The following is a 24,289-nucleotide window of genomic DNA, read 5'->3' as shown; positions in this document are numbered from 1 at the left end:
AAATCAATTTTGTTATATTGTATTGTGACTGCTGTCATGTCAGCATGCATTTAAAAAAATCAAAATTAGTGAATTTTTGTGTAGTCATTTTAATTTTGAAGATGGAAGAAAATATGCAGCATATTTGGAGTATTATGCTTTATTATTTCAAGAAAGGTAAAACAACTGAAACACAAAAAAAGATTTGTGTAATATATGGTTTGCAAAGTTTCTTGGTACTGTTGACATTTTGGCCAAATAATTCTTTGCTGTGGGGCTGTCTTATGCATGGGAAGATGTTTAGCAGCACCCCTGGCCTCTACCCACTAGAAGCCAATAGCAGGAGATAGCCAACTTTCTCAGAATATCCAAATCAATCAAGTACTTGATGAAAATGAAAAATGTGTCTTTTATTTTATGGAGAAAACTAAACAGACTTTTTGGCCAACCCAATAGAAGTTCACTAGGAAAGCCCTGGCCAGGTGGCTCAGTTGGTTGGAGCAGAGGCCGTGCAGCAATAGATGGTGGGTTCTGTCCCAGGTCAGGGCACATACTTAGGTTGTGGGTTCGATCCCCAGCTGGGGCACATGTGGGAGGCAACCGATCGATGTTTCTCTTTCATGTTGATGTTTCTCTCTCTCTTTCCTGCCTTCTCTCTCTAAAATAAAAACATATCCTTGGGTGAGGATTTTTAAACAAAATTCACTAGGAGAAAGGAGAATGCACAGTCCAGGCAGTGCATTCCCACACAGGCAAAAGTACGGAGGTGTGAGAGAGCCAGCTGTCTTGGGTAGTCATGGGGAGGTTTGCTAGGAAAGCTGGCCAGGCAGGCTGGGGCTAGATTGTGAAGGGCCTCCTAAGATACGCCGTGGTCAGTGAATACATTATTCAAGAATTTCTACTAATGTAGATGCTGTTTCATCAATTACCTTTTGGTGTTCGTGGAACTAAAGTTATGGATTTGATCTCTTGGAAACCTGGCACGATGACTTCAATTTTAACCTCAGCCAGCAGATTTAAATATGTTCTCTGGTCACCAGGGCGAATGGATGAGAATGAAGCTGCATCAACACATACCCAGCTACCATGGGGGGAAACGCCACACATGCTAATTCCATACAGTACATATTTATCGAACACACCCCAAGCCCTCGGGTAGGTGCTGGGAGACATGCCTTGCTGCCTAGAGTATATCCAGCTGTCTACGTGACTTTCTGTTCTTTCCCAAGTCTTTCTCATCTCTTTAAATGACTCCTCAAACCAACTGAAGCCAGAGCTTAGGGGTTTTTCTTGACATCTGCCTCCTCCAACCCTTCAACTCTTATGAAACTTGGAAACCTTTCAGTCCTCGATTCCTACCACCAACCACCCTAGCAACCACATCTCTCGCCAGTAGGCTCCTAATGGGTCTCCCTTTTTTCCATTTACTTTCTTCCAGTGCTTTTTCAAGGTAACAGCCAGGAAGATCTTTAAAAAGTCAAAATCAGTTCATGTCACTTCCCAATTCAAATCTTTTATTTCTTTTTATTGACGCCCTGTTGCAAGTCAAATAAGAACCAGACGGTTCCTTGTGGTCCACGAGGGCCTGCCCGCCTCAGCAGTCCCACCTTGTGTCACTGTCTCCCTCACTGCATCCCGACGACGATGGCCTTTTCCAGTTCTCCTCTTCTCACCCACGGCCTTGGCACCTGCAGTTTCCACTGCCTGGAATGCTCTCCCTCCCAGCCTGTAGCCAGTTGGTGGTGTCTTCTCGTCATTCGGGCCTTAGCTTAAATAATACCTGCTCTATGAGATCTCTCCTCCACCAGAGAGTGCTCTGCAGGAGGATTCCTGAGACTCGCTTACAGCCGCCTGTTTTTCCCTTACAACCGCCTGTTTTTCCCCTCGTACACATACTGTGATTTATAATCATGTGTTTGCAGCTGATCCTGTGTAACTGCTCTTTCCCCCACTAGACCTGCAACTCCCTTGGGACCGGAGGTTGTGTGTGTGTGTGTGTGTGTGTGTGTGTGTGTGTGCGCGCGCGCACACATGTGCTCTTTCCCCCTCTGTTTCCAGGGCTTGGCCCATGCCTGCACACAGTGGGTCCTAAAGAGTTGTGAAAGACTCATTTCAGCACATAAAGATAGTTCAACTTTCTTAGTTTCTAAATCTTTACATACAAATGAGAAAAATTGAGAAAACTATTTTCTATGTTTTTTCCACCATTGGAACTATTTTAGGAAGGGAGTGCCGCTCCGTATCTCCTCATCAAAAGGAAAAGGGTGCAAGTTTTCAGAAATTGTGTGATTCGGTGCTATTTTTAAGACAGTAATACATTTTTTTAAAAGATTGAAATCCCGATGTCTAAAAATGAACTGCTCTTTTTATATATTTAGGGCTCAGGTCACTAAAATGTTTAAATTCTTGGCTCCACTCTTTAAACCTGTTACAAAGATCACATTAGAATTCATTTTAATAGACTTTGTAAGCACAGCATCTAATCTTATATGATCACGCTGGGCTCTTTCATTATGAGAATCGCGGGAAGCAGAGCCCGAGGCTGCAGAGCAGTCATCAGGTGCACCCAGGGCTGGGGACGGTGCCAGCCCCATTGTTTACGGAATATTCTCTCTGCTTTTATCTGTGGTGTGCAATCGGCATCGACTTTGAGAAGCTACTTCTTTGCCCCGATCTCCCAGTTGGAAAAAAACCCTGCAGTAAGGACATCTGGCTAGGACAAAAGGGATCCAAGCAGCAGAAGGAAGGAAAAATTAGGAGACCTTGTTTAATATACAGCTTGGGGCCCCTCTGTTTGCTCTGTTATAGAGAAGTGTGTTCCACTTTTTTGAGGTCGCCCGCCCTTTGTCCCCTGGAAAAGCCCAGTGAATTAAAACCGTCTGTTGTTTTTGCTGTTGACTCCTGGGGTTGGGCCTGCTTAGCATTTAGCACAATGTCTTTTTTTGACTTTACAGATCTTTAGAAAGAAATACTGTTCACCGAAATTAAGATAAAATTTGTGATATGTATTCTTATTTATGTTTTGTGTTTTCTTAAAGAGGAAGGCAGTCAACTTTGGAAACTTTTCCCCAACTTTTAGGTATATCACTGGAGGAGTTTTTAAATATTGTGAGGAAAAAGAAGGAAGCTCAGCTATATTGGAATGAAATAAGACACATCTTCACAGCTTTTGACAGATACTGTAAGTCTCTTTAAATTTTTTTGTATTAAAAATGACTGTTAAGGCCCTGACTGCTGTGGCTCAGTGGATTGGGCATCGTCCCACAAACTGAAGGGTCGCCGGTTTGAGTCCCAGTCAGGGCACATGCCTTGGTTGTGGGCCAGGTCCCCAGTTGGGGGTGTTGCAAGAGGCAACTGATTGATGTTTCTCTTCCACATTAATGTTTCTCTCCCTCCCCTTCTCCCTCCCTTCCCCTCTCTCTAAAAACAAATTAATAAAATCTTTAAAAAAATTTCTATTAAGGAACTACAAATGGGAACTCAATACACCAAATAAATATACTTGGAAGTTTACTGTCCTCATTAGCTATTACCTTAGGTACTGGTAGGAGTTTTTTTCCTCCATCATGATTTTAAATGCTTGACATTTACCGTGGATGAAATAATGTTGACAGTTATGTAGCTGTACTTATGATTCTAATCAGACAACAAAAGGGCTGGCCATGTGGGGTATAGGTCATGAGCCACCTATGGAGGTGTGGGAGATGATGGCATCTCCTTCGACCCCTGCTTTGACCCACAAAGTTCTGGAGGAATTGTTTTCCCACGCCGGATGTGGCTGAGAGGGTGACCCCAGACCCGCCTTCCCCCCGTCCCCCCACCACACAGGGCAAAAATGCTCATGGAGTCCAGGTTCAGTATCTTGGCTGCTATTACAGTTTCCCTTTCAGTGTGAGTATATTATAATTCCAATACCAAGCAAGAAAAAAAGTGAATCCTGAAGAATAAATTGTTTCGGCAATTTACAAAGACTTGAAGCCTGATGCTGTTACTGCAGTGCCTGTCCCTGTAGTCCCGTTCCTGGGACTCGGAGAATCAGTGAATGATAGGACTGGAAGTGACCTTCCAGATCACCTGTGACTTCACTGGAGGAGAGCATCACTGGCTTCTTAAATTCTCCCAAGGAGACAATCTCAGTTTATCTTACATGTAAAATCAACTATTAGTTACTGCTCTCCTCCTAACAGCATATTAAAGTATCGTGCAAGCCCTGACCAGTGCGGCTCAGTTTAGTTGGGCATCATCCTGCAAAATGAAAGGTTGCCAGTTCGATTCCTGGTCAGGGCACACGCCTAATTTGCGGGTTTGGTCCCTGATCGGGGTGCATGTGAGAGGCAACTGATTGATGTTTCACTCTCCCATTGATGTTTCTCTCCTTTTCTTTCTCCCTCCCTTACCATCTCTTTCTAAAAAATAAATTCTTTAAAAAAAAATAAAGTATCATGTAAATTTTATGGCTGAAATAACAGTTTATAGGGTTCATAGAGGTAAGTGAATGTTTTATATTTTGTTTTCAAACAGATCGTGGATATTTAACTTTGGAAGATTTCCAAAAAGCATTCAAGCAGGTGGCTCCCAAGTTACCAGAAAGGACTGTTCTCGAGGTTTTCCGGTAAGGCACCAAAGTCTTCCTATACACCCACCCCTTGGTTTACCATTCACTTTTACAAGTTTTCAGTTTTACGTCGAACACCTCTCTGTGCTGCTTTTTCCCTAAGGAACATTTTCATCTCACTATATACTATCATGATCCAGGAGAGATATTATTTATAGTTAGCTATTATTAGTGCACCGATACCCTCAATAGTGGATGCTTGCCCACCAGGGAGGCGCATAAGAACCGTTGGTAGGGGTGGGAGAAGGGCAGAAAGAAAGTAGAACTTCTTTGTACATTTATGTATCGACCAAAACCGACGAAGCTGTGATATTTAACGTGAGACGCAGGCTACGCGTGGTCCTTGAGGTGTCCGGAGAGAAGAGGTGGCCTTGTGCAATGGTGGCCCCCTTGTCGCGGAGCCTGCGTACCTGATAAAGCAGATTTGGAGAGTAAGTTATGTTATCTTGATGAACTGATTCTGACAGAATGGGCAAGTGGCTTAACAGCGGTTTCTGTTACGAGGCTGCAGATCGAAGGTGATAGGCTGACGTGAGAAAATGGCAGAGCTGCCCCTTCTCTGACTGTGAGCGTGAGCTCTTCATCGACCCTGTTACCAGGTGTATTAGTCGGGGCTCCGCACAGCAGCGTGAGCCAGAAAACCCAAAATAACCCAGCTCAGAAAGACAGCAGTGCCCTTCTCTCTCACGTAGACATGGGCAGTCCAGGGCCGATCTGATGGTAACACAGTCATGAAGGGGCCAGGTTCCTCCTTTCTTGTTACTCTGGCTGCCTCAGCACCTGGCTTCTCCCTCCTCCTTCAAGGATTGCTTACATTTCATCCGTCACACTTGAATTCCAGCAAAGTATCAACACGAGGAAAGGGAGCAGAAGATCTATCCCTCCTTTTAAGGCTCTCCGTTATTCCTGCTTACGTCCCCATGACCAAAACTGAGTTCCAAGGCCAAGTGGAATGTGCTGTGTGCTCTGGGTGGTCACGTGCCCACCAAGTTTCTGATACTGAAGAGGAAGGAGAGAATGGATGTTAGGGGACATCTGGCAGGTTTCCCATTTGGGATAAAAGTAATTCCGGGAAGTCTGACCGGAAGTCAGCCCTGCTCATTAGAAATTATCAAGTAGGTTATTTGCAGTAAGGACTTGCACTCACTGTAATTAACAGTGACATATATGAAATCCTTTCGCTGCATCGTTCACAAGCAAGTCGTTGAGCAAACTGTCGAAGGATAGCCAGGTAGTTAAAGGCGCATGTAGACAGAGTGCCATAGGACAGTATTGCTTAGATGGTTGTAGAATAAGAAGTCCTTTAAAATATAAGAGCATCTTTGTAGACACTTTGTGAGGAGATGAGTAACGAATGTCAATGTATTTCTACAGCATGGGGTGGTTTTAACAAAAGAATAGAGAATTGTTACTTTATTTTCCTTTTATCAAGACACAAGTGTCCAAATTTGCTGACCTATATGTGTTAAGGTCATCTTATTTCTGTGAGGTGACCCACCTCTGAAATTTTCTGAACAGTACACTTAAATATAAACCTTCAAGGTAGAAGCAATATTTTAACAATGATTGAGAAACTACCTGCTTGTCCAAAGAAGCCTGTGCTACCAGAGAGCATTTTTGGAAACAGGTATTTAGAAATGTGATTTTTAAAAAATGATGTGTGTCACCTATTAAAACCCTTCACATCTGCATGTTTAATAAGTTAAAAATGGAATGTCCTAAGTTTCAGTGGTTTTAGAACATAATTTTTAAAAATATAAAAATTTGATAGCTCTCATAAGCTTTCAAGAGCAACTAGTGTGAGGAAAGATAAACATTTACTTGCTGAATGTCAGCGGTGTCAACAAAGTAATAGTTAAAAACGACGACAACAACCCTAAACCTTTTCCTTATCGGAGGATGGAATTAAAAACTGAGGCGCCGTGATATCCTTTTTCCGTTCGTGTCTGCGTATCTTCGTGACAGGTCTCTGGCAGCCAGTGAAGCCAGTATTAAAACAGATTACTCGAGCACAGAGGATTAAACTGTGATGTTCAGAAATAATGAAGTACATTAAATCACGTCCTTGATAAATACGGTGAATAATTTCTAGTGACAGCAGAAAGCCATTTGCCATTAACAAATAAAATATTTGCATCTTTAGTTCTTTAGAATTCCTACATTATGTTTCACAATGTACATAACATAGTAACATAGTAGCCATGCGCATGTAACATACTGACACATGTATTCATAGGCCCATGCATCTTATCTTCCCCAGGATTATGTAACCAGGGGGGTTTGGAGACCACTGCAGTCTGCAGCCAAACCAGGCACGGTAGTTCACTGAGCATGCCCTGCTTAAATTCTCCTTTGTATTATCCTTTTATAGCACTATAATTTCTAAGCCAGAATAAATGATGTGTGATAAGCATTAAATGAAGTTGTGAAATGAAAAAAGGAGAGAAAAGTATTTTTCCAAGTGTGAATCAAAGTCGGCCAAAGAAACAGTGATGTCTAACTTCCCTCATGTCTCTGTTTTGGTGGCGCAAACGGTTTTCAGGAGAAAGGAAAATCGGTAATGTAAAATTTCTATCAGTAATGTGTCTGAGGTTAGACACTCGCTTTTAAGGAGAAGCTTGAGTGGTGTTTGACTTAGCTGACCAGCATCAGTGGAGTTCATTACCCGGGAGAAAGCTGGTATCTGAAGATCATTAAAATAAGGCAACGAAAGAGGGAGGCTTCTAGTTAGCACAGTCATCTGCGCTTTTAATGACTGAAGGAGTGAGCGTTTGTCATCTTCAATTCAGTGACTGCCAGATCCTTCCCAAAGAAACTCCTAAAGATCAAGAGCTGTCTCTTCCAGAAGTGCTTGCCCATATTACACTTTCATTTTACAAGTGAAACCAACAAAGCACAACAATAAAACCAACCAGACAACCAAAACTAGCGATTAAACAAGACAGACTTGGGGCATAAGGCATTAAAGAATCATTTCAGTGTATACCTTGATAGAAACACTGGTGTGTCATGGATTCAATTGGAGGGCATTCCAAGGACAAAATGAGAGACTTTTATAAGGTTTGTGAATTGGTGCCTGACTACTTTGGTTATGTCTACTTCGGTAATTTTTAAAAAAATTTTTTTAAAGATTTTATTTATTTATTTCTAGAGAGGGGAAGGGAGGGAATAAGGGAGAAAAACATCGATGTGTGAGAGATACTCGATTGGTTGCCTCTCGCATGCCCCCAACTGAGGACCCAGCATGCAACCCAGGCATGTGCCCTGACTGGGAATCTAACCGGCGACCTTTTGGTTCGCAGGCTGGCGCTCAATCCACTGAGCCACACCAGCCAGGGCATGATTTTTATAATGAATAAAAGCAATGTCTTTTTAAAATATACACAGTCAGGGTTTATAACATTCACATTCTGTTCTGCAATCATAATCTTTTTCTTTTTAACGTTACTTTTACCGATAAATGGATTCACAGCTCACCTCCAGGCCTTCTGCCGATGTTTCTGTTTAGCTGAAGCTGCGCGTCTGTCTAGTAGGGATCATCAGAACTGTCTTCCCTGGGCTCTTTCACATTCAAAAATGTTTACCTGGGCCATTGTCCTTGAATAAAAGTACATAATGGATCGACTAATAACAGTTCTGCGTCACTTTCTTTTTCTTTGAGAACACTGATTATGCTTATGTTGGGCATCCTTTTATATTTTTTGTTAGTTCCTCTTTCATTTTCTTCTGCTCACACATCTCTTGGGGTATTGTCGGCAATGTCTCTTCTCCCTCGTGCTGCATCCGGTATGGCATTACCCCGGCCCCATGCTTACGGTATTATTTTTCTTGTACATTTCTTTCTTGAGCTGTATCTGCCGATGTTTCATGTCCTTTTGTTATTTTGCTGTATCTTGCTATTTTATATCTCCCCTAAGCTTTTCTCTTTCTATGTTGAACTCATGTTTTATGGAGATGCTTGCTGTATTGGGAGAAACAATGATTTTTGAGATTTTATTTTTAATGGGTGATTACTTGGGGGCTGCTATTATAGCTTTTTAAGTATAGATTAAAGAAAGGAACTTTTCTACCAAAGGAGGGGTTTTGAGGAACAAGTTACTTTCTTAAACCAAGGGATGATACCTTGTGTAAAAAAACAAAAATAAAAATTGGTACTAGTTTGTTTTTCCTAAGATATAAAATATTTAATATTTGGATTTCAAAATTTGAGATTCCTTTCAGTGTTTAAAACATAATTTGTACTTAGAGCCAATAATCACGATTTGTATATTTGTGTTCTAAAATAACTGTGTTTGTGTAACTAAAAGAGTTTTTTCTACCCACTGCAAAGGGCAGAAGTTCAAGAGGTATGAGAACTGACAATACCATTTATACAGTGGAATCAACGTGAGAAAATAGGCTGTTCCTAGTACAAAAGAGGTTTAAAAAGTCTTTCCTTTTTAATATTAATAGAACTCACTGAAAATTTTGTAGTGCTATCTGAAAAAAAACCAAAAACAAAACCCAACTCAAAATCTCCAGTGACTCTAACGGGTAAAGTTAACCTGGCTGTCCCCCATCCGGTCACCTTCCTAAACTCATCTTTCATCAGTCCCCGATTCCTGCCTTTTCCTCGGCTGAGTGCTTATTCCTTTGGACACGTGATGGAATTTAAACTTTATTCGTTTCCCCTGGTAGCCAATTCCTGCTGGTAGCTCCCTCTCTAGTCCCTGTCTGCCCCAGTTGGCCCCAGTTTTTCACGGTCCTGCTCAAGAGAGCCTTTCTTTACACTGAATGTTCCTATCTACCTTATCTAAATTTTGATTATACTTACGGTTGTGTATTTTTTTCCACGCACTTACTTGATAAACAAAAATGTAGTGTTTAGGATTATCTCCATGAACTGCGACAAGCTCTTTGAGTTTGTGAGCTTATCTGCAGCTTCCACTGTACCCAGCATATTGCTCTGTGCATTGTAGTACTTAATAAGTAAGTGTTGGTCCATTGTCGCTCTTAAATACCCGGTGACGGTAAAACGCTCACTTACAGTTTATGGATTAATTTTAAAAAGAGAACACTAAAATATGCCTTAATCTCTGATGGCCCTGCTTTGCTTTATTTCGGGGACATTTTCCGTTCACGACTTAGCCTCTGCCGTCATCAGGAAGCTAACATACGGTCCGTTCCCGCCTCTGCCCGCCAGCACATCCTGTGGTTTCTGGCTGGCGTTTTTCTCTGCACGATGTTTACTTCTCCATCCCAAGGAGCCTTCTCCATCTCCTTGTGAGCCCTGAGATCTGCACGTTCCCACCACCTGTCGATTGGCAAAAAGCTCTCCTTCTGCTTCCCAGCCATGACCCAAAACAGGGGTGTGCAGAAAGCCCGCTCCCTGACCCAGCACGCAGGTTCTGGGGGCACAGGGAATTGCCAGATACCGATGTAGCGTGGAAATGCCGAGGCCCCAAAGTGCTCTCCAGTCACGACAGGAGACGTTCAAAGTTATATTTGATATTTCTGGTGTAAGAGTTCCGTTCTTCACGTTACATGGAGCGTATACTTCTTCTTTGGGGGGTATTTAAAATTGGTGGAAGGTAAGAGCATCATGACTTGCTGGCTAAAAAATTTGCAGTGTCATAGTGTCAATGGGGGTGGGGACTTCGGCAATTTTAAGAGGGACTCATGGGTATTCTCTTGGCAGAAATATTCATATGTGCCTCATGTCGCAGCCATTATAAAGGGAAGGATTGTCACGAGCTTGTGTAAAACGAACTCACAACGGAAGAGTCTTACAGAGCCCAGGGCCCCACAGGAAAGTGATTAGGATAGCATTTACTTTTGCAAATCATTTGCTTCTCTTTCGCAGCGGTATTCCTCACTGCATTCTTTAACTCCCTGTAATTCCTTTCTGCCGGCAGCTGACTTGTTACATATTCTTGGACAATCTCTAACTAGAATTTCCTGGTCATTATTTTGTGCATCTGAAAGATTCTCTTATAAATGGAGTCATGTGACCTCCACAAAATTGCAGTCATTATAGTGAGGACCTCTGTGGGTGAATGTAACTATTGATCTGTAAGTATCTACCCGCTCCTGTGTAGAAAAAAGTATAAAAAAGACTAGAAGTCCCACCTTGTCCTTCATCCCCATACAAAGCAGTCACTAGCTATACCTGGCGTGTGAGTGTAGTAGCCGAAGAAGTAGACTTCTTGAGATTTTAAGTTTTATCTTACCAGTTTGTGTATCTCCTTCACAATGGTAATGCCTTAGTTTTATTTCAACTGTTTCGTCTCAGAATTTTATTGTCAGAGATCCCATTTTCTGTTTATCCTTTTGCACACGATCCCTTTGGGGAGTATGGATTTGTGTAAGCTTTTCCAGATGACCTCAGAATTTCCTCTCTCTGGGAACAAAACCGGACTTTAAAAATCCAGCTATAGAAATAATTATAGTCTGATCATTTTAAGAGAATGTTTGTTTTTCAGAGGGTTCTTAATCCATTTTATTCCATGGGCAAAAATTATATCCTTGCATTTGAGGATAATCCTTTCACCAGCAGAGACTTTAGAACCGATGATGCAGGAATTAAAGCTCAGAAGCTGGACCAGAAAACAAGTAATGACTTTACTATGTAGATTTTCAAACAGAATATGTATTTTTTAATTTCTTCAGTTAAGCTAACTTAGTTCATGTTATCAAGGAGATATTATTTAATCTCTTTCATATTCAGGGTTCCAGATATTGCAGTCCTATCTTATGTTAAACACATTCAGATGCAGATTCTACTCATCCTCCAAGGCCCAGGTGTTAAGATATTTTTCTTGAAAGAGGCCCTACCCTGTACCCAACCCACCACCTTCCAACCCCCTGCAAGGAAATAGACTCCAGCCTCTGCTTTAAACTCCTAATCCGTCATGAATACCTTTCTCGTGTATGCTTCCACATAGTTATTGGTGTGTGCCTATGATTTCCAGTCTTACAACGTGAGCTCAACGAGAGCGGCAAACCAGGGTATTCGTCGTCGCGCTGCCTACGGCAGTTTGTGCGCGTCGGATAGGTGGCTGCATTCTAGGTAAATGAATGGCTCGTGTGGTGACCGAGCTTTTTGTTACGTATTTTTGTTTTACTCTCCAAATGCCACACGGGCGCCGTAGTAAGGTTCCGTCGTGGAGTAAGCCCCAGGGCTGGGAATTGGGAGACGTGAGATCTAGTCCCAGCTCTGCCACCTACAGGACTTCCCCCAAATCACCGAACCTTCCTGGCCTGCGCTCTCCTCGTCTCGGAAGTGAGGGTGTCACGTTGTAGGATCTGGCAGGTTTCTTCTAGCTCTGAAACCCACTACTGGGGCTATCTGTCACGGAGAGTGGACTGGAAGTCCCCTTTATTTCCTCTGCCTATCACTGACATTATTCAGAGTCCGCCTGGCAGGAATACAGATGGGGTCCGTCAGTGCGGCACTCCCTGCTCGCAAGAGGAAGTCACCGGGTTTGACAGCTGCCCAACCAAGGGTTGAATTTTTGAAATGTCACTAGAGCAAGTGTTATGGCCAATGTACCCAATTCCTCATCTGCATATATGGTCGGATACACTGTTCTTGCTGTGATAGCGGGAAGGCTGTTTTTCTGTTAACCCAGCTGTCACATAAGGAGCTGCTGCTGTGGTTTCTTTCTTAAGACCGAGTGTTGCTAACCCTTTCAGTCATCCGCGAAGTTATTAATAGCTGCCCACCATGGATGTGTTCATGCCATTTGCCTCTATGGAAAAGGGAACCCATTGGTTATGTTTTTATTTTGTGGTAGATAGGTAACTTCTGGGTGAAAATCTTGATAATGTTGTGTGTTGTATTTATAAAATAAGAAAAACTGGTACTCAGTAAAAGAAAGTAGCATTGTTCTAAGATGTCAAAAAAAAAATAGGGTCAGAATGAAGAGTTACACTTGAAAGTTTAGGTTATTCTTCGAACGTATAACCTAAAAGCAGAACCAAAGATATCCAGTGCTCCATTTTTACAAATAACATGCTGACCTCTGTCTTTGCTACCTCACGTTCATCCATCTGGTCTACCTACCTCCTATCAGACGTTCTCCTCCATCAGCCTGCCTTGAATAGATTCATTCTCGTCATTCGAAGAGTGCCCCAGAAACCAGCGGCATCACCATTAGGAAGCTTACAAGTAATGCCTAATCTCAGGCCTTACTCCAAGTGAACTGAGTCAGATGTGTTTACTTTAATATGATCCCTGGGTAATCCATACGTACATTAAAGGTTGAACATCACTGGCTACCCTTCTAGTTAAGTTTTGGATAATGAGAATACTTTAGCATGACTTTTTTTTTTTTTAAAGATTTTATTTATTTATTTTTGGAGAGAGGGGAAGGGAGGGAGAAAGACAGGGAGAGAAACATTAATGTGGGGTTGCCTCTCACGTGCCCCTCACTGGGGACCCAGCCCACAACCCAGGCATGTGCCCTGGTTGGGAATTGAACTGGCGACCCTTTGGTTTGCAGGCTGGTGCTTGATTCACTGAGCCACAGCAACCAGGGCGGCATGACTTTTTAATGTTACTTCTTGATTTCGTAGCTTTTCACTGCCTATCAGGTAACGGCAAGATTCCTTAGCCTGGCATACAAGGCCCCTAAATGCAGAGAGACCTGGCATGCCTTTCTAGCATGTCTCCCAGCATTTCCCAAATCAGAAATTCTAGTCCATACTTCTGACACCCTTGCCGTGTATTGGTCCTGTCTCATTTCTCTTAGAGCATTTTTGCTCATGCCAGGTTCACTGCCCTCTCTTCTCTTCCTCTGACTTCCCCATCCATATATCTAGATGGGATCCATGCCTTTGATCACTGCAGCCCACAGAATTTCTTTCTTCTTCCTCAGAACTCCTGTAGCACTTGCCACGTTAATGCATCTAATCATGGTAACCACAGTAACACTGGCCTCTGACAGTTACTGAGTATTTAGTATGTACCAGACGCGGTGCCGAATCCTCGCAGGGTCCTCATGGGTTGGGCTCCGTCCGTTCCCATTTTACAGATGAAGGAAAGGCCTGGAGAGGTCAAAGGACCTGCCAGGGGTCACCAGCTGGTGAGTGATGGAACCAAGATTCACCCTGAGGCAGGCTGACTTCCAGGCTGGTGCTTTATAATTATTGTTCTATTCCCCTCTCACTTCCTTTAACAGTATAAATGTCCTGAGAGTAGGAACCATGCCTTTTTATCACCGAATGCCTGGCATACATGTAAGGAAGCAAAGCATGTTCTCCCTGCCCAGAAATGCTCCTGATAAACCGGCTGCGTAATTAGGTAGCCTTCTCCTGTTCGTGCGAAATGGTTTGGTTTGGGTTGTTTACTTGAGATTTCACTTGATTATCTGCACTATAAACAAAAGGAACTGTTTACAGAAATGTACAAAAGGAAGCTGAGGCAACATTTTTATCGCGTGAAACTGCAGCAGGCATCCCAGTTCACATTGCTTTGATAGGAAGCCCTGTGTTACACATGTTGCCTTTGGAAGTCTATCACAGTTGCAAAGTATTGTGCCAGGTAAACTGGAAAAACAAAATATATTTAAAATCAATAAGTAGGGTTTTATCACTTTAACTGGGGTGGGAGTGCTAGCCTGAATCCATGATTGTCTCTTTAGGAAGCAGGATTGTCTGTTGATTCCGTTGGAACACCCTTCTAATCAGTTGCTGTGAGTTCCACATTGTGTGTTATCATTTCCAGCTTGCCCACATTATCTGCTTGTCTTCCCTCCTTGGCTGCAACCTGCTGCTGGAGAAAATCAGGGCGAAATAATAATTAAATGCACTCCAGACGTCCTGTGGCGCCTTTTAGTTCCTGCTCTTTCCATCGCCTCTGCCTGTCACCAGGAGAGACAGGACGGGCACTCATACTAATAAGCTTTCCCTCTTCCCACCCCTCTCTCCTGCCCATCACTCACCTCAACACCTCTCTCACCCGTGGGACTTAGAATTTTGTAAGCCCAGAACTGGTTGCTGGTAGCTAAACACGGCTGCTGGACTCTTGACGTTGGACCCCTTCTTCCTTCTTCCCCCTGCTGTATCCTCCCCACTCCCTACCTCTGTTCTCCTTAACTGTGGCTAATATCCAAGGAAGTTTATACCACTTTCCCCTCCTGTCTTCACTTACAACCCAGGCCTCAGGCTGTGCCTCTGTCCAGAGGCCCCACCTTGGTTCTGACCAGCCCGCGGTGCTACACTGCAGGGCCTGAGCTCTTAGTGGGCTCTGCTACCTGGACGTGCTCTGTGCCAACCTGAGACCTGGAGCGAGCGTACCATGTGCCTTTCTGCAATGTATCTACCTCCCCCACAGACACACGCACCACAGTCAGTTTCCCTCCCTCTCTTACCAAGTGTAATGTCTTGAGAGATTGGCGAGCTCTGTATCTACCTTTTTGGATCCTGTTGCTTAGGTTCCCTGCTGCTGACCTTGATCCTCTGACTGCCCATCCCAGAATGGGGCCAACCTCTCTGTTCAGGCAGAAACTGTCGTGCCTACTTACTTGACCAAAGAGTTTGGACTGCCCGAGTGCATCTTCTGTGCACAGTTCCTGCCCTGGTCCTGTGTGATTCTGAGTGCTTTCCTTTTAGTGCTGCGGTCTGGGGTTCCTGTCACTCAAGTCACGTAATACCCCACTGCCATCCAGGGGAACTTGAACTCCCCTGTCCTTGACTCCCCAGTTCAGGGATGGCAGATGGTTGGCATGTGTGCCACCACTGTCTCTGCGTGGACCTGTGGCCTGCGTTCTTCTGATGAGCCTCACAGTCCTTCTTGCTGTCGCACCCCAAGTCAGTTCATTAGCTTTGTAACACACAGTGAGATTGACTTGCTCTCTGTCATGGTTGTACCAAACCCTTCCCGCAGCTGTGCATTGCATGTGACCTTGCCTTCTGCTTCATGGACAAGGTCGTGGCCTCTGCCTGGTTTTCCCTTCCTGGCTCTTTTGATTTAAGAATACCTCTGCCTAATAACAGTGGTACAGCAGATGGAATTTACAGTTAAGAGGAAATGTCTAAACACATTTAGTATTACATGTCATTATTCAGGAATCGTGTTAATGTATTTAGAAAGAAAAAAAGTTACAAAATACTTTTCTTAACCCACGTCGTCTTTTTGTTTGGATTCCTGGTATCCCATTTGTGATTCCATGCAGAAACCCTCTTGACTTGGAAAGGGCATATCCATTGAGGTTCTCATCCAGGGAGAGGGGAGGGCAGTAGAAGAGGCTCACGCTTGTTCCATTTTTGCAGAACTGTAACTGTTCAGTGGAGAGAGAGTAGTCTGTGAATTCAAGAATGAATGAGTCATGATTAAGTAAATGAGCAAAGGAACAGAATGAGGTTGATCAAAGTTTGTGTATTCAAATTGGGTGTTAAATTGGGTAGATCAGCTGCTGGACCTTAATTTTATCTGAGCCTATTACAAATTGTCTTCTTTACTGGGTTTTCAACTGCAGATTAAAGGCTTTGAAAAACATAAACTCGCCCAGTTGGTGTGGCTCAGTGGATCGAGCCGGTTCGATTCCCAGTCAGGGCACATGCCTGGGTTGCAGGCCCGGTCCCCAGTGGGGGGTGCACAAGAGGCAACCACACATTGATCTTTCTCTCCATCTCTTTCTCACTCCTTTTTTCTAAAAATAAATGAATAAAATCTTAAAAAAATATGAGCTTGACCACACATTTGTATAGACATGGAAACTTCCATCATCATAACATTATACAGTAGCTTTATACTCTATGAGAAGACTTTTTAGCAGAACCTGCTGTCAGGGTCAGATTCGGTTAACTGTACACAGCCTTTTTCTTTTTCTCTTGTTCATTGTCTGGTAGAGAAGTTTCTGCAAATATTATAGGGCCGTGTCATTTATTCTGGTTACAAATGTGTCATGACAACAAGTAACTGGATGTACTTTTCGTAAACAACTTGTATCCACAAATTGGTTATCCTGGGGGGAAAAATTGGACTTCCTCGAGAATACTTATTTTCAGAGATTGATTGATTGTGCAGAGATCAGATTCGGACCCCCAGGGCTCAGCTGTGCTGTCTGCTGGCATCCATTGCTAGATATGGTTCAATTAGACAGGGAGGGAGGAAAATGGCAACATGTGGCCCATCTCAGGTGGCAGAATCCCTCTCTGAGTCAGGAATCTTGGTGGAAAAAGCTCACAAATTTTTAAAATGTGTAATTCCCTCCTTATTTCTATTTCCTGTTAAATTAACGCCTTATAGAGACACTGCAGGCTACTGTAGCATTCCATACCGTTTACTTTGCTCTCTCTCTCTGTTTCCAATTTTCATTCTGGTTCTTAGTCTTTGCTTTTGGAGTGTGAGCTTATGGTAGAATAAATGATATTAGCTTTAGTGGGTAGATCTCATTTTCTCTAATGACTTACTAACCAAAATATACCTTCTTATGTTGAAAAGCCAAAGTGGATTATTATTTATTTGACTGACAAGTAAAGTCATTTCTAATTTTATTTAGAGACTGAAATAAATTACTTTGCTGTAAATTAAATGTGAAATAAATGTATGATCCTCTCTTAATGAACAAAGCAGACTGAGAACCAAGCAAGTTTGTAGTAGATATCTTCCTCCAGTTGGTGGTGCTAAAAACAATGATAAGAAATTAATTGGAAGGAGAGGTGGTTAACCCAGAGCCTTTCCTAAAAAATGTTATTAGTTTTTAAAAAATTAGTACCAAAAATATGTGCCCAAATTATTGCACCTTCTGAGCTTAGGGACCAAACCTCTGACAGACAGCAGAATACATTCCTAGTAAACTGTAAAGATGTCATTGGCTCTCATACAATTCACACTTTGTAAATTGCATGTTGTGTAACATCTGGCTCCATCCTGGAAATGGCCTTCAGCCCGCTGTCTGGGGGATGGAGGTGTACTCGAGCGGTATTCCTGGTCCTACTTAGGTGCCAGAGTTAGAGTGAAGAAATATTGATTCGTGTTAGTATTACTGTTTTTTGTTTTTTTTGTTTTTGTTTTTGTTTTTGTTTACTACTAACAGGCTTTTTAGGGGCTAGTTTTGTTTGTTGAACCCTCTCTAGCCCTTGTTTTTTAGCATCTGAGAAGTCCTTCCTAGAGCAATAGCCTGCTGTGAGTGTGTCCTGAGAGGCAGGCAGAAGCCTTGGATCCAGGGAGCAGGTTTTGAATTTCCTTACATATTTCATCCTGTCCCTTAGTCACTTATATAAATTCTTTGCAGCTCAGTTTGCCCAACCCGTGAAACGGGAATAATTAACATCTTTTCCCCAGAGCTGGTGTGAGCTGTGCACAAGGCAGGCACCCAGCGCTCCTTGGATGTTGTTTACCCGCCTCCCCTTGGTTGAGCCCGCCCTCACCTCCAGAGGGGGCAGGGCCTCAGGACCGGAGGTGCTCAGTGTGTCTGATCCAGCAGCGTGCGTTTGCTAATGAAAAGATCCTTCTAGGTTGTCAAGACCCACGAAGATTTTGTAAAGACTCCCAGACTCACACGAGAGGTACCTGGTTATATCTGGTTTTCAGGTACTCGCCTGTCCATCCCGAGGATATTTATGTGTTGGTCGGAATCTGCCTAAACATTTAAGACTGAGGAAGGGAATACAAGATTGCTGAAAGGTGTGACAAAGGTATTATTCAGAGCTTGTTCATCCATGTACTTGTTCCGCAAACTTTGAGCATCACTCTTCCAGAGATGAGCTCCCGGAGAGCCTTGAGACACGCTCGCCTGAGAGCTGCCGACTTCAAGCAGCAGGCTGCCTCCCACCAGCAGCACTTGGTGGGCAGCTCCCGTCTATGTAACGGGAAGATTATTTAAATTTCTGTATTTTTAATAATAATATAAAAGTGAGTGTAAAATTATTTTAAAAATTTAGAACTTTTAATTAAATTTTTATTAAATTTGTTTTATTAAAATTTCCACAGCATATTCTGTTTGGAAGGTTGAAACAAATCCAAAGAAGGCTTCAATAGATAGTCAGATCATAAGACTGTATTCATTAGGTGCTGTAGCCAGTATGGCATTTAAAAAGTGTAGCAGTGTAAGGTGTATATTTTTATGAGGAACAACAGCACAAATAATATCTTTGGTTAGGTCTGATTGGTCGATTCAGACCTTTGAGATTCAGAGATTCCAGAATCATGCAGTCAGATGGTGGCCGAGACTTTGGCAATTACAGACACCGTCTGTCTCATACTATAGCTCAGAAAATGGAGGGCTTACCCACGGGTGTATATATAGACCTGGATCAACACTCGAGTCCCCTGACCCCCTGCTCAGTGCCCGTGTGTTATTTTTTAATCTTCTACAGGATGCATCATTTTCAGTGTCAATAAAAACAAGCGTATGCTTGCTCAGCCTCAATAAACTTTCATACTAAACACGGAGTATCATTTCTGCCCAGTTATCAGAACGAAAACTTCGACTGCATCCAAGGCAGCTAATTAAGGCGCTCCGGTGCACATTTCGGTGCAGAGCTAAGGGGCGGGGGAGCACGCGGGCTCGGAAAGCGCAGTCCTCCGCCAGGGCAGATGCGCGCCTGCGTCCTAGCCCTACAGAAGCAGGCAGCGTTTTCATTCAGCCTCTGCCTCGCCTGCTCCTCGTTTCTTGCTACATGAATGGCATCCTGGGCCGCAGGTGTATTAGTAATTTCTGAGTTTGTTCCCCACTAAAAGTGACCTCATTGTTTTGTGCTTCTTTTCCATAATTATACAGTAAGAGGAAAATAAACCAGCTCTGAGTACAGCCCACAGCAGAAATCTTGTGCTCTTTATGCAAGTTTGATTTATAGACGTGCACTGCAGAGCGGAGTGACTATGAAACATTCATCTTCCCAATGCTCGTTGCCATGGAAATCAAGTACACAGAGCAGTGTCATTCCAGTCCTGGTGATGCCTGCAGTAGTTTATTCCTTTGTTGTTCTCGTTTCTTAAGCAACTGCCCAGCCTTCTTTCATCATTACAATTAATCGTGCACACGAGTTTTTATCTTTTATCTCAAATAGAGAGCACTAAAAATGTGTGAGAAAAATAGGGAGAATTTAAATATTTTTGTGGCTTTATGTATGCATTTTTGATTTTTCCTCCCTCAGTCCCATCGGAAAATAGGTCAAATAAAAACATATATTAATGTACAGAAATCTCAATAAAGAGAGCAATGTAAAACTTGAGGGAAAAGCAGTGCCATGCTAAGGAAATTTTAAGGAACTTCAGATTCTCTGGTCTCCCAGTGTTTGGCACTGAATAAGTCTGGTATTTGGGGTCCTGCCAACCAAAAAGCGCCCCTGAGCGATATAATATCAATTCTCCTTTTGTTTCGTTTTGCTGGTCTCCTTAGGGGTTTGAGCAACCTAAATATTTGCCGGGTGGGTATGGTAATATTAAAGAGTAGGGCTCCTTTCTTTTTTAAAGGCTAATAAAGTTCAAGACTTTTTTACAGTCTAAGTGAAAGGAATGCTTAGTCTTCCTTATTGTTATTTGTAAAGACCCCATCGTACCCCAGTTTCACCGAGCGCAGTTCATAGTAATGCTGCACCAGCAGTTAATCAGTGATTCTGGAATAACCCTGTCTGGGCCCAAATCTCTGCTCCTTTGCTGATTTGCTGTGGTCCCTTTGAAAAGTGTCTCTACTTGCCTTGGGTTCCTTATCTGTAGAGTGGGCAGCTATAAAATCGAAATAAGAATGGGTTGTTGGGAGGGTTCTCAGACACAATACATGCAAAGGGCCGAGCTCTGTGCCTGGCACAGAGTAAATGCTCGGGCAGGGGACTGTTTGGTGGTGGTGAGGTTATCACTGCTGGGATTACTTCCTGCTCCTACCACTATGCCTGCTCCAGGGCAACACTGCTTGGAGAGCTGTGCTCTAACGTGGAGAGCAATGCCCGCACCCAAACCCAGGACCCTGTTCCCAGCATCCAGGCTCACAGATAATCGCCCATGCCTTGTTTTACTTGGGCCACATGGACTGGCTCAGCTCTATACTTCAGATACGAGGATGGTAGCCTAGAGGTGTTTAAATGGTCTTATCTGCACATGGAGAAGAAGTGGCTGCTGCAAATTTCTCATCTATGACCTGGACTTGTTTCTTACAGTGGGGGGTTCATGGGGTGCATGGGGAGGCAGTGGGCTGCCTGAAATAGCATCTGATCTGCTGCCTCTCCACCTCATGCTCCCCGGGCCACTCTGCAGTGGCTGCAGCCTCCCTGCAGCCCTTCTGGAACTGAAGTTTTCGGAACTGGTGGCAGATGCATTCTTTGTTGAAATTCACTCTCCTTGGCAGACCTCCAGGGTGCACGGCAATGCTGATTTACTGGATTTAGCTTTTGTTTGGTTAGCTTTGTATTTTGTCTGTTTTGCCTTGTGCAGTTCTTTTTCCCCCAAATTTTCATGTTTAAATTCCTTCGACTTCATTTCTATTTATTTTATTAGCTGGCTTCACAGTATTGCTAAAAGTTGTTTGCTTTAAGCTATCACAAAATGAGTAGTCTGAGATTAATTTGTCTTGTTTTCCCCAGCCTGATCCATAGCACGTGAACTAGGTGCACTTTTGTTAACGATTGCAAAAAATAGGCTTGATGGTTTCCCCTTTGCCACACATGCCCTAATGTTTTACCTTGATGCCCAGTGCTCTTTATCTAGTTCTTGGTTTTCCTCTGTCCCCCAATCAGTAAGCTCAAGTCGGTTCTGAAGAGGTAGTAGAGGACTTTTTGGAGTCCTCGGATTCTCCCTTCTCTGCCTTTACTCTTGCATCTCCCCACGAGGTAAAAACTCTGGAGTCAGAATCTCCTGTCTTCCAAGGGAAGCTCCCAACACTCGAAATGACATGGGTTCTCAGTAGAGGTCTGTGTTCTTGTGTTTGCATTGGACACACTGAATGTAGCTTTCAGCTCACTGCCTGAAATGTAGATTCTCTCTAGATATTTGGAAATGTTTCCACACCCTCCCTGGACTCTCGATTGTATGTATGGTCCTCACCTCGTATTTGACGCGCAGCATACCCTCTTGTCTCTGTGCCCTCCACTGGCCATAGGAGGTGGCTCTGCTCTATGCACTTTCCCCCTTGGCCGTAAGTCATTCTTTGTTTTGGTAACAAGTATGTGTTTGTATCTACTGCATTACAGACACTGGGAATGTATGGCAATAAGCAAAACAGACACTGCCCTGCCCTCTAGGAGCTTCCAGTTTAGTTGGGGAGATAGGTAGTTAGAATCCAATACGATGAATCCTACAAGATGACCCCAAAGCATGTGGGAATATATAGGAAGGACGTGTAGTACAGGCTGGGGCACTGAGTCAGGGATGCCACTGTGAGCCCTGAAGGAGGGAAATAGCCAGGCAAAAAGAGGGAGAGAGTGTTCTGGGCAGAGCGCCTCTGCAGAGGTCAACAGGAGAGCTCTATGGATAACAGAGTTGTTCCGTATAGCTAGTCTGCTCTTGAATACACACGTTTTCCTTTGTCTGGGTGGGGTGGGTGGGGCCAGAAGGATAATGCAGAGTGATGGGCGTGGAGAGGTAGGCAGGGACCAGATCATGAAGGGTTTTGTAAACCATTGAGAAGTTTGTACTTCGTCCTGAGGGTATTTAGGAGCCACTGAGGTATTTTATCTGATCTCCTATGGCAACATGGAGAATGGCTTGAAGGTGACAAGGGCAGTCTCTCTCTGGGTTGATCCCAGGGACCACCTTCCCAAATTCACCTTCTCCTTGTCCCTGCCATCTGGCTCAGCGTGTCCAGCTTCTTGCATTTTCCTGATTGGCATGGAGGCTTGTTCCAAACTCTGGCTCTCCTTTTCTAGCTTCCTGTCTTGAAGGCCAGCTTGTCCCAAACTCCTGGCTGGCTCTTGCTCTAAAATGAGTGTGTCATCTGGAACACCCACTGGGTCTCCCATATTACTGTTGCCCAGGAGTCCATTGCATTGCCTATGAGCTTGTGTCCCCTAGGATTTAGAGTCAGCCTGTATCTAGCCTGTGTTGCTCTGACCCCTGAAATTCCTTGTAACTCTCATGGTTGGCCCTTCCTTCCCAGCCAGACCAGACCTGCCCTCGAGAGAATTCCTCTGGCCCCTCTTTTTCCAACTAGCTGCTGAGTATCCTGGGTATTCCACACCGATCCCCGCTGCATGCCCACATTGGACATTAAATGTGGGAAGATGAATTAAAATAAGTTGAACTAGCCAATAGACTTTGGGAAAGTTACTTCTCTGTGCCTCAGTTTCCTTATCTGTAAACTACAGATATTAAGAGAATCTACATCATAGAGTTGTTTGGAGGACTAAATGGGTGAATGCAGATAAAAACACTATGCCTGGCCCATAGTGGACACTCACTGTTCGTTAATGTTTTTATGAAGGTGTGTAGAATGTTCTAGAAAAAGAGGCAGGAGAACGTGAAAGGCTTTGACTGCTGGAATAATTTGGCACAGCCAAAGGGGTATTTGTCTTGAAAGGTAAACACTCCTCTTTACTATGGGTGATTGAGAGGTGACAGCAATAATACACCCTGCCTAGTCGGGGGTACAGACCAAGTAGGCTTCATTTTAAATCTGGTGTTTCATTCTGTGCTGATTGTGTTCCAGAAGTTCTTAGTTTTCATGAAATGAAATTAGCTTTGCATTTCATAAATTATGCTTCATTCCAGAAGACAGCCATGTTTGCCTCAACTTTGCAGTTTGGGCCTCCAAGACCAGCCTTTCCTCCCTGATAATAGAGACAGTAACAGCTACTAATCGACAAGACGATGGAGAACTCTGTATGTTGATTTCTTCCACAAGTAGTTACTGAGCAAATGCCACGTGCAAGGCACTGAGAAGGGAAGTGTTGGGGCCACAAATCAGGCAGGGACCGTCTCATGCAGTGACCATAGGTAAGGATTTGATTTCAGCCAGGGCGATCCAGGAATTTAACTTCTGAGTCATGTTCTGTAGGCTCCCTGGGGGAAAGGCATCCAGGGGGAGACACGACAGCATGGACTAAGTGAGTAGACGTGAGGGAGTGAGCAGAACACCTCACACGTAACAGTTGCCTACAGCCAGCCAAGACCCGTTCCGCACGCCAGCTTGTCTTAACTCGTTTGATGCACACAACAAGCCCCGGAAGTGGGCTACTGTCATCACCCCCGTTTCACAGATGAGGAAACAGGCACAGAGTGGCCGAGTAACTTGGCTAAGGTCACATCAGTGATAGAGTTTGTCCCTGACCCAGACAGCCGACTCCAGATTGGAAACACAAGTAAACATACCCGTGATGCGAGGCAGAACCTTCGCTGGTCCCTTGTGCACCTCTCCCTGTGGGCCCCCTTGAAAGGGATTTTGATTCTCTTTATCAGGGAGATCTACTACAGTTTACAGATTTCAAAGGAAATCATTTTCTTTAAGGGCCTTTTTCCAGTTCAATTTCAATAGAATAAAGATCTGGACAGCATATAAATTTTCACAGTCAAAAATAGAGCTATATAATCTATGGCTATAACCCTTTTCATAGACCAAAGGCTGTGGATATGTGAAAACACTAGCTGAACTGTACATTTTTCCTCCTTGATTTCTGACAATCTGGTCATAAAATCTTTTGATAAAAATATCAAAAAAAATCTCATACTGCAACACTGTTAAATGTGACTGCATTAATGGACGAAAAAATCCATACTTTAGACTGTCAGGTCCTGCTTAAACATCCTAGTGGGAAACATTTATGGCTCAAATAATTGAA

General features: G+C 43.5%; 1 protein-coding gene across 4 annotated transcripts in view; it reads left to right on the top strand.

Moving 5' to 3' along the window:
* Nucleotides 1–24,289, top strand: part of EFCAB11 (EF-hand calcium binding domain 11) — a 120,301-nt gene that overhangs the window by 14,814 nt on the left and 81,198 nt on the right. For all 4 annotated transcript variants that reach the window (XM_045201820.2, XM_045201819.3, XM_024567983.4 and 1 more), the window contains 2 exons: nucleotides 3,059–3,160; nucleotides 4,501–4,591. In XM_045201820.2, coding sequence (XP_045057755.1) covers nucleotides 3,059–3,160; nucleotides 4,501–4,591 — 193 coding nt within the window. The remainder of the gene's footprint in view (nucleotides 1–3,058; nucleotides 3,161–4,500; nucleotides 4,592–24,289) is intronic.

The sequence above is a fragment of the Desmodus rotundus genome, chromosome 7 (genome assembly GCF_022682495.2).
Source record: "Desmodus rotundus isolate HL8 chromosome 7, HLdesRot8A.1, whole genome shotgun sequence".
NCBI lineage: Eukaryota > Metazoa > Chordata > Mammalia > Chiroptera > Phyllostomidae > Desmodus > Desmodus rotundus.
This window is presented reverse-complemented; position numbering and strand designations above follow the sequence as displayed.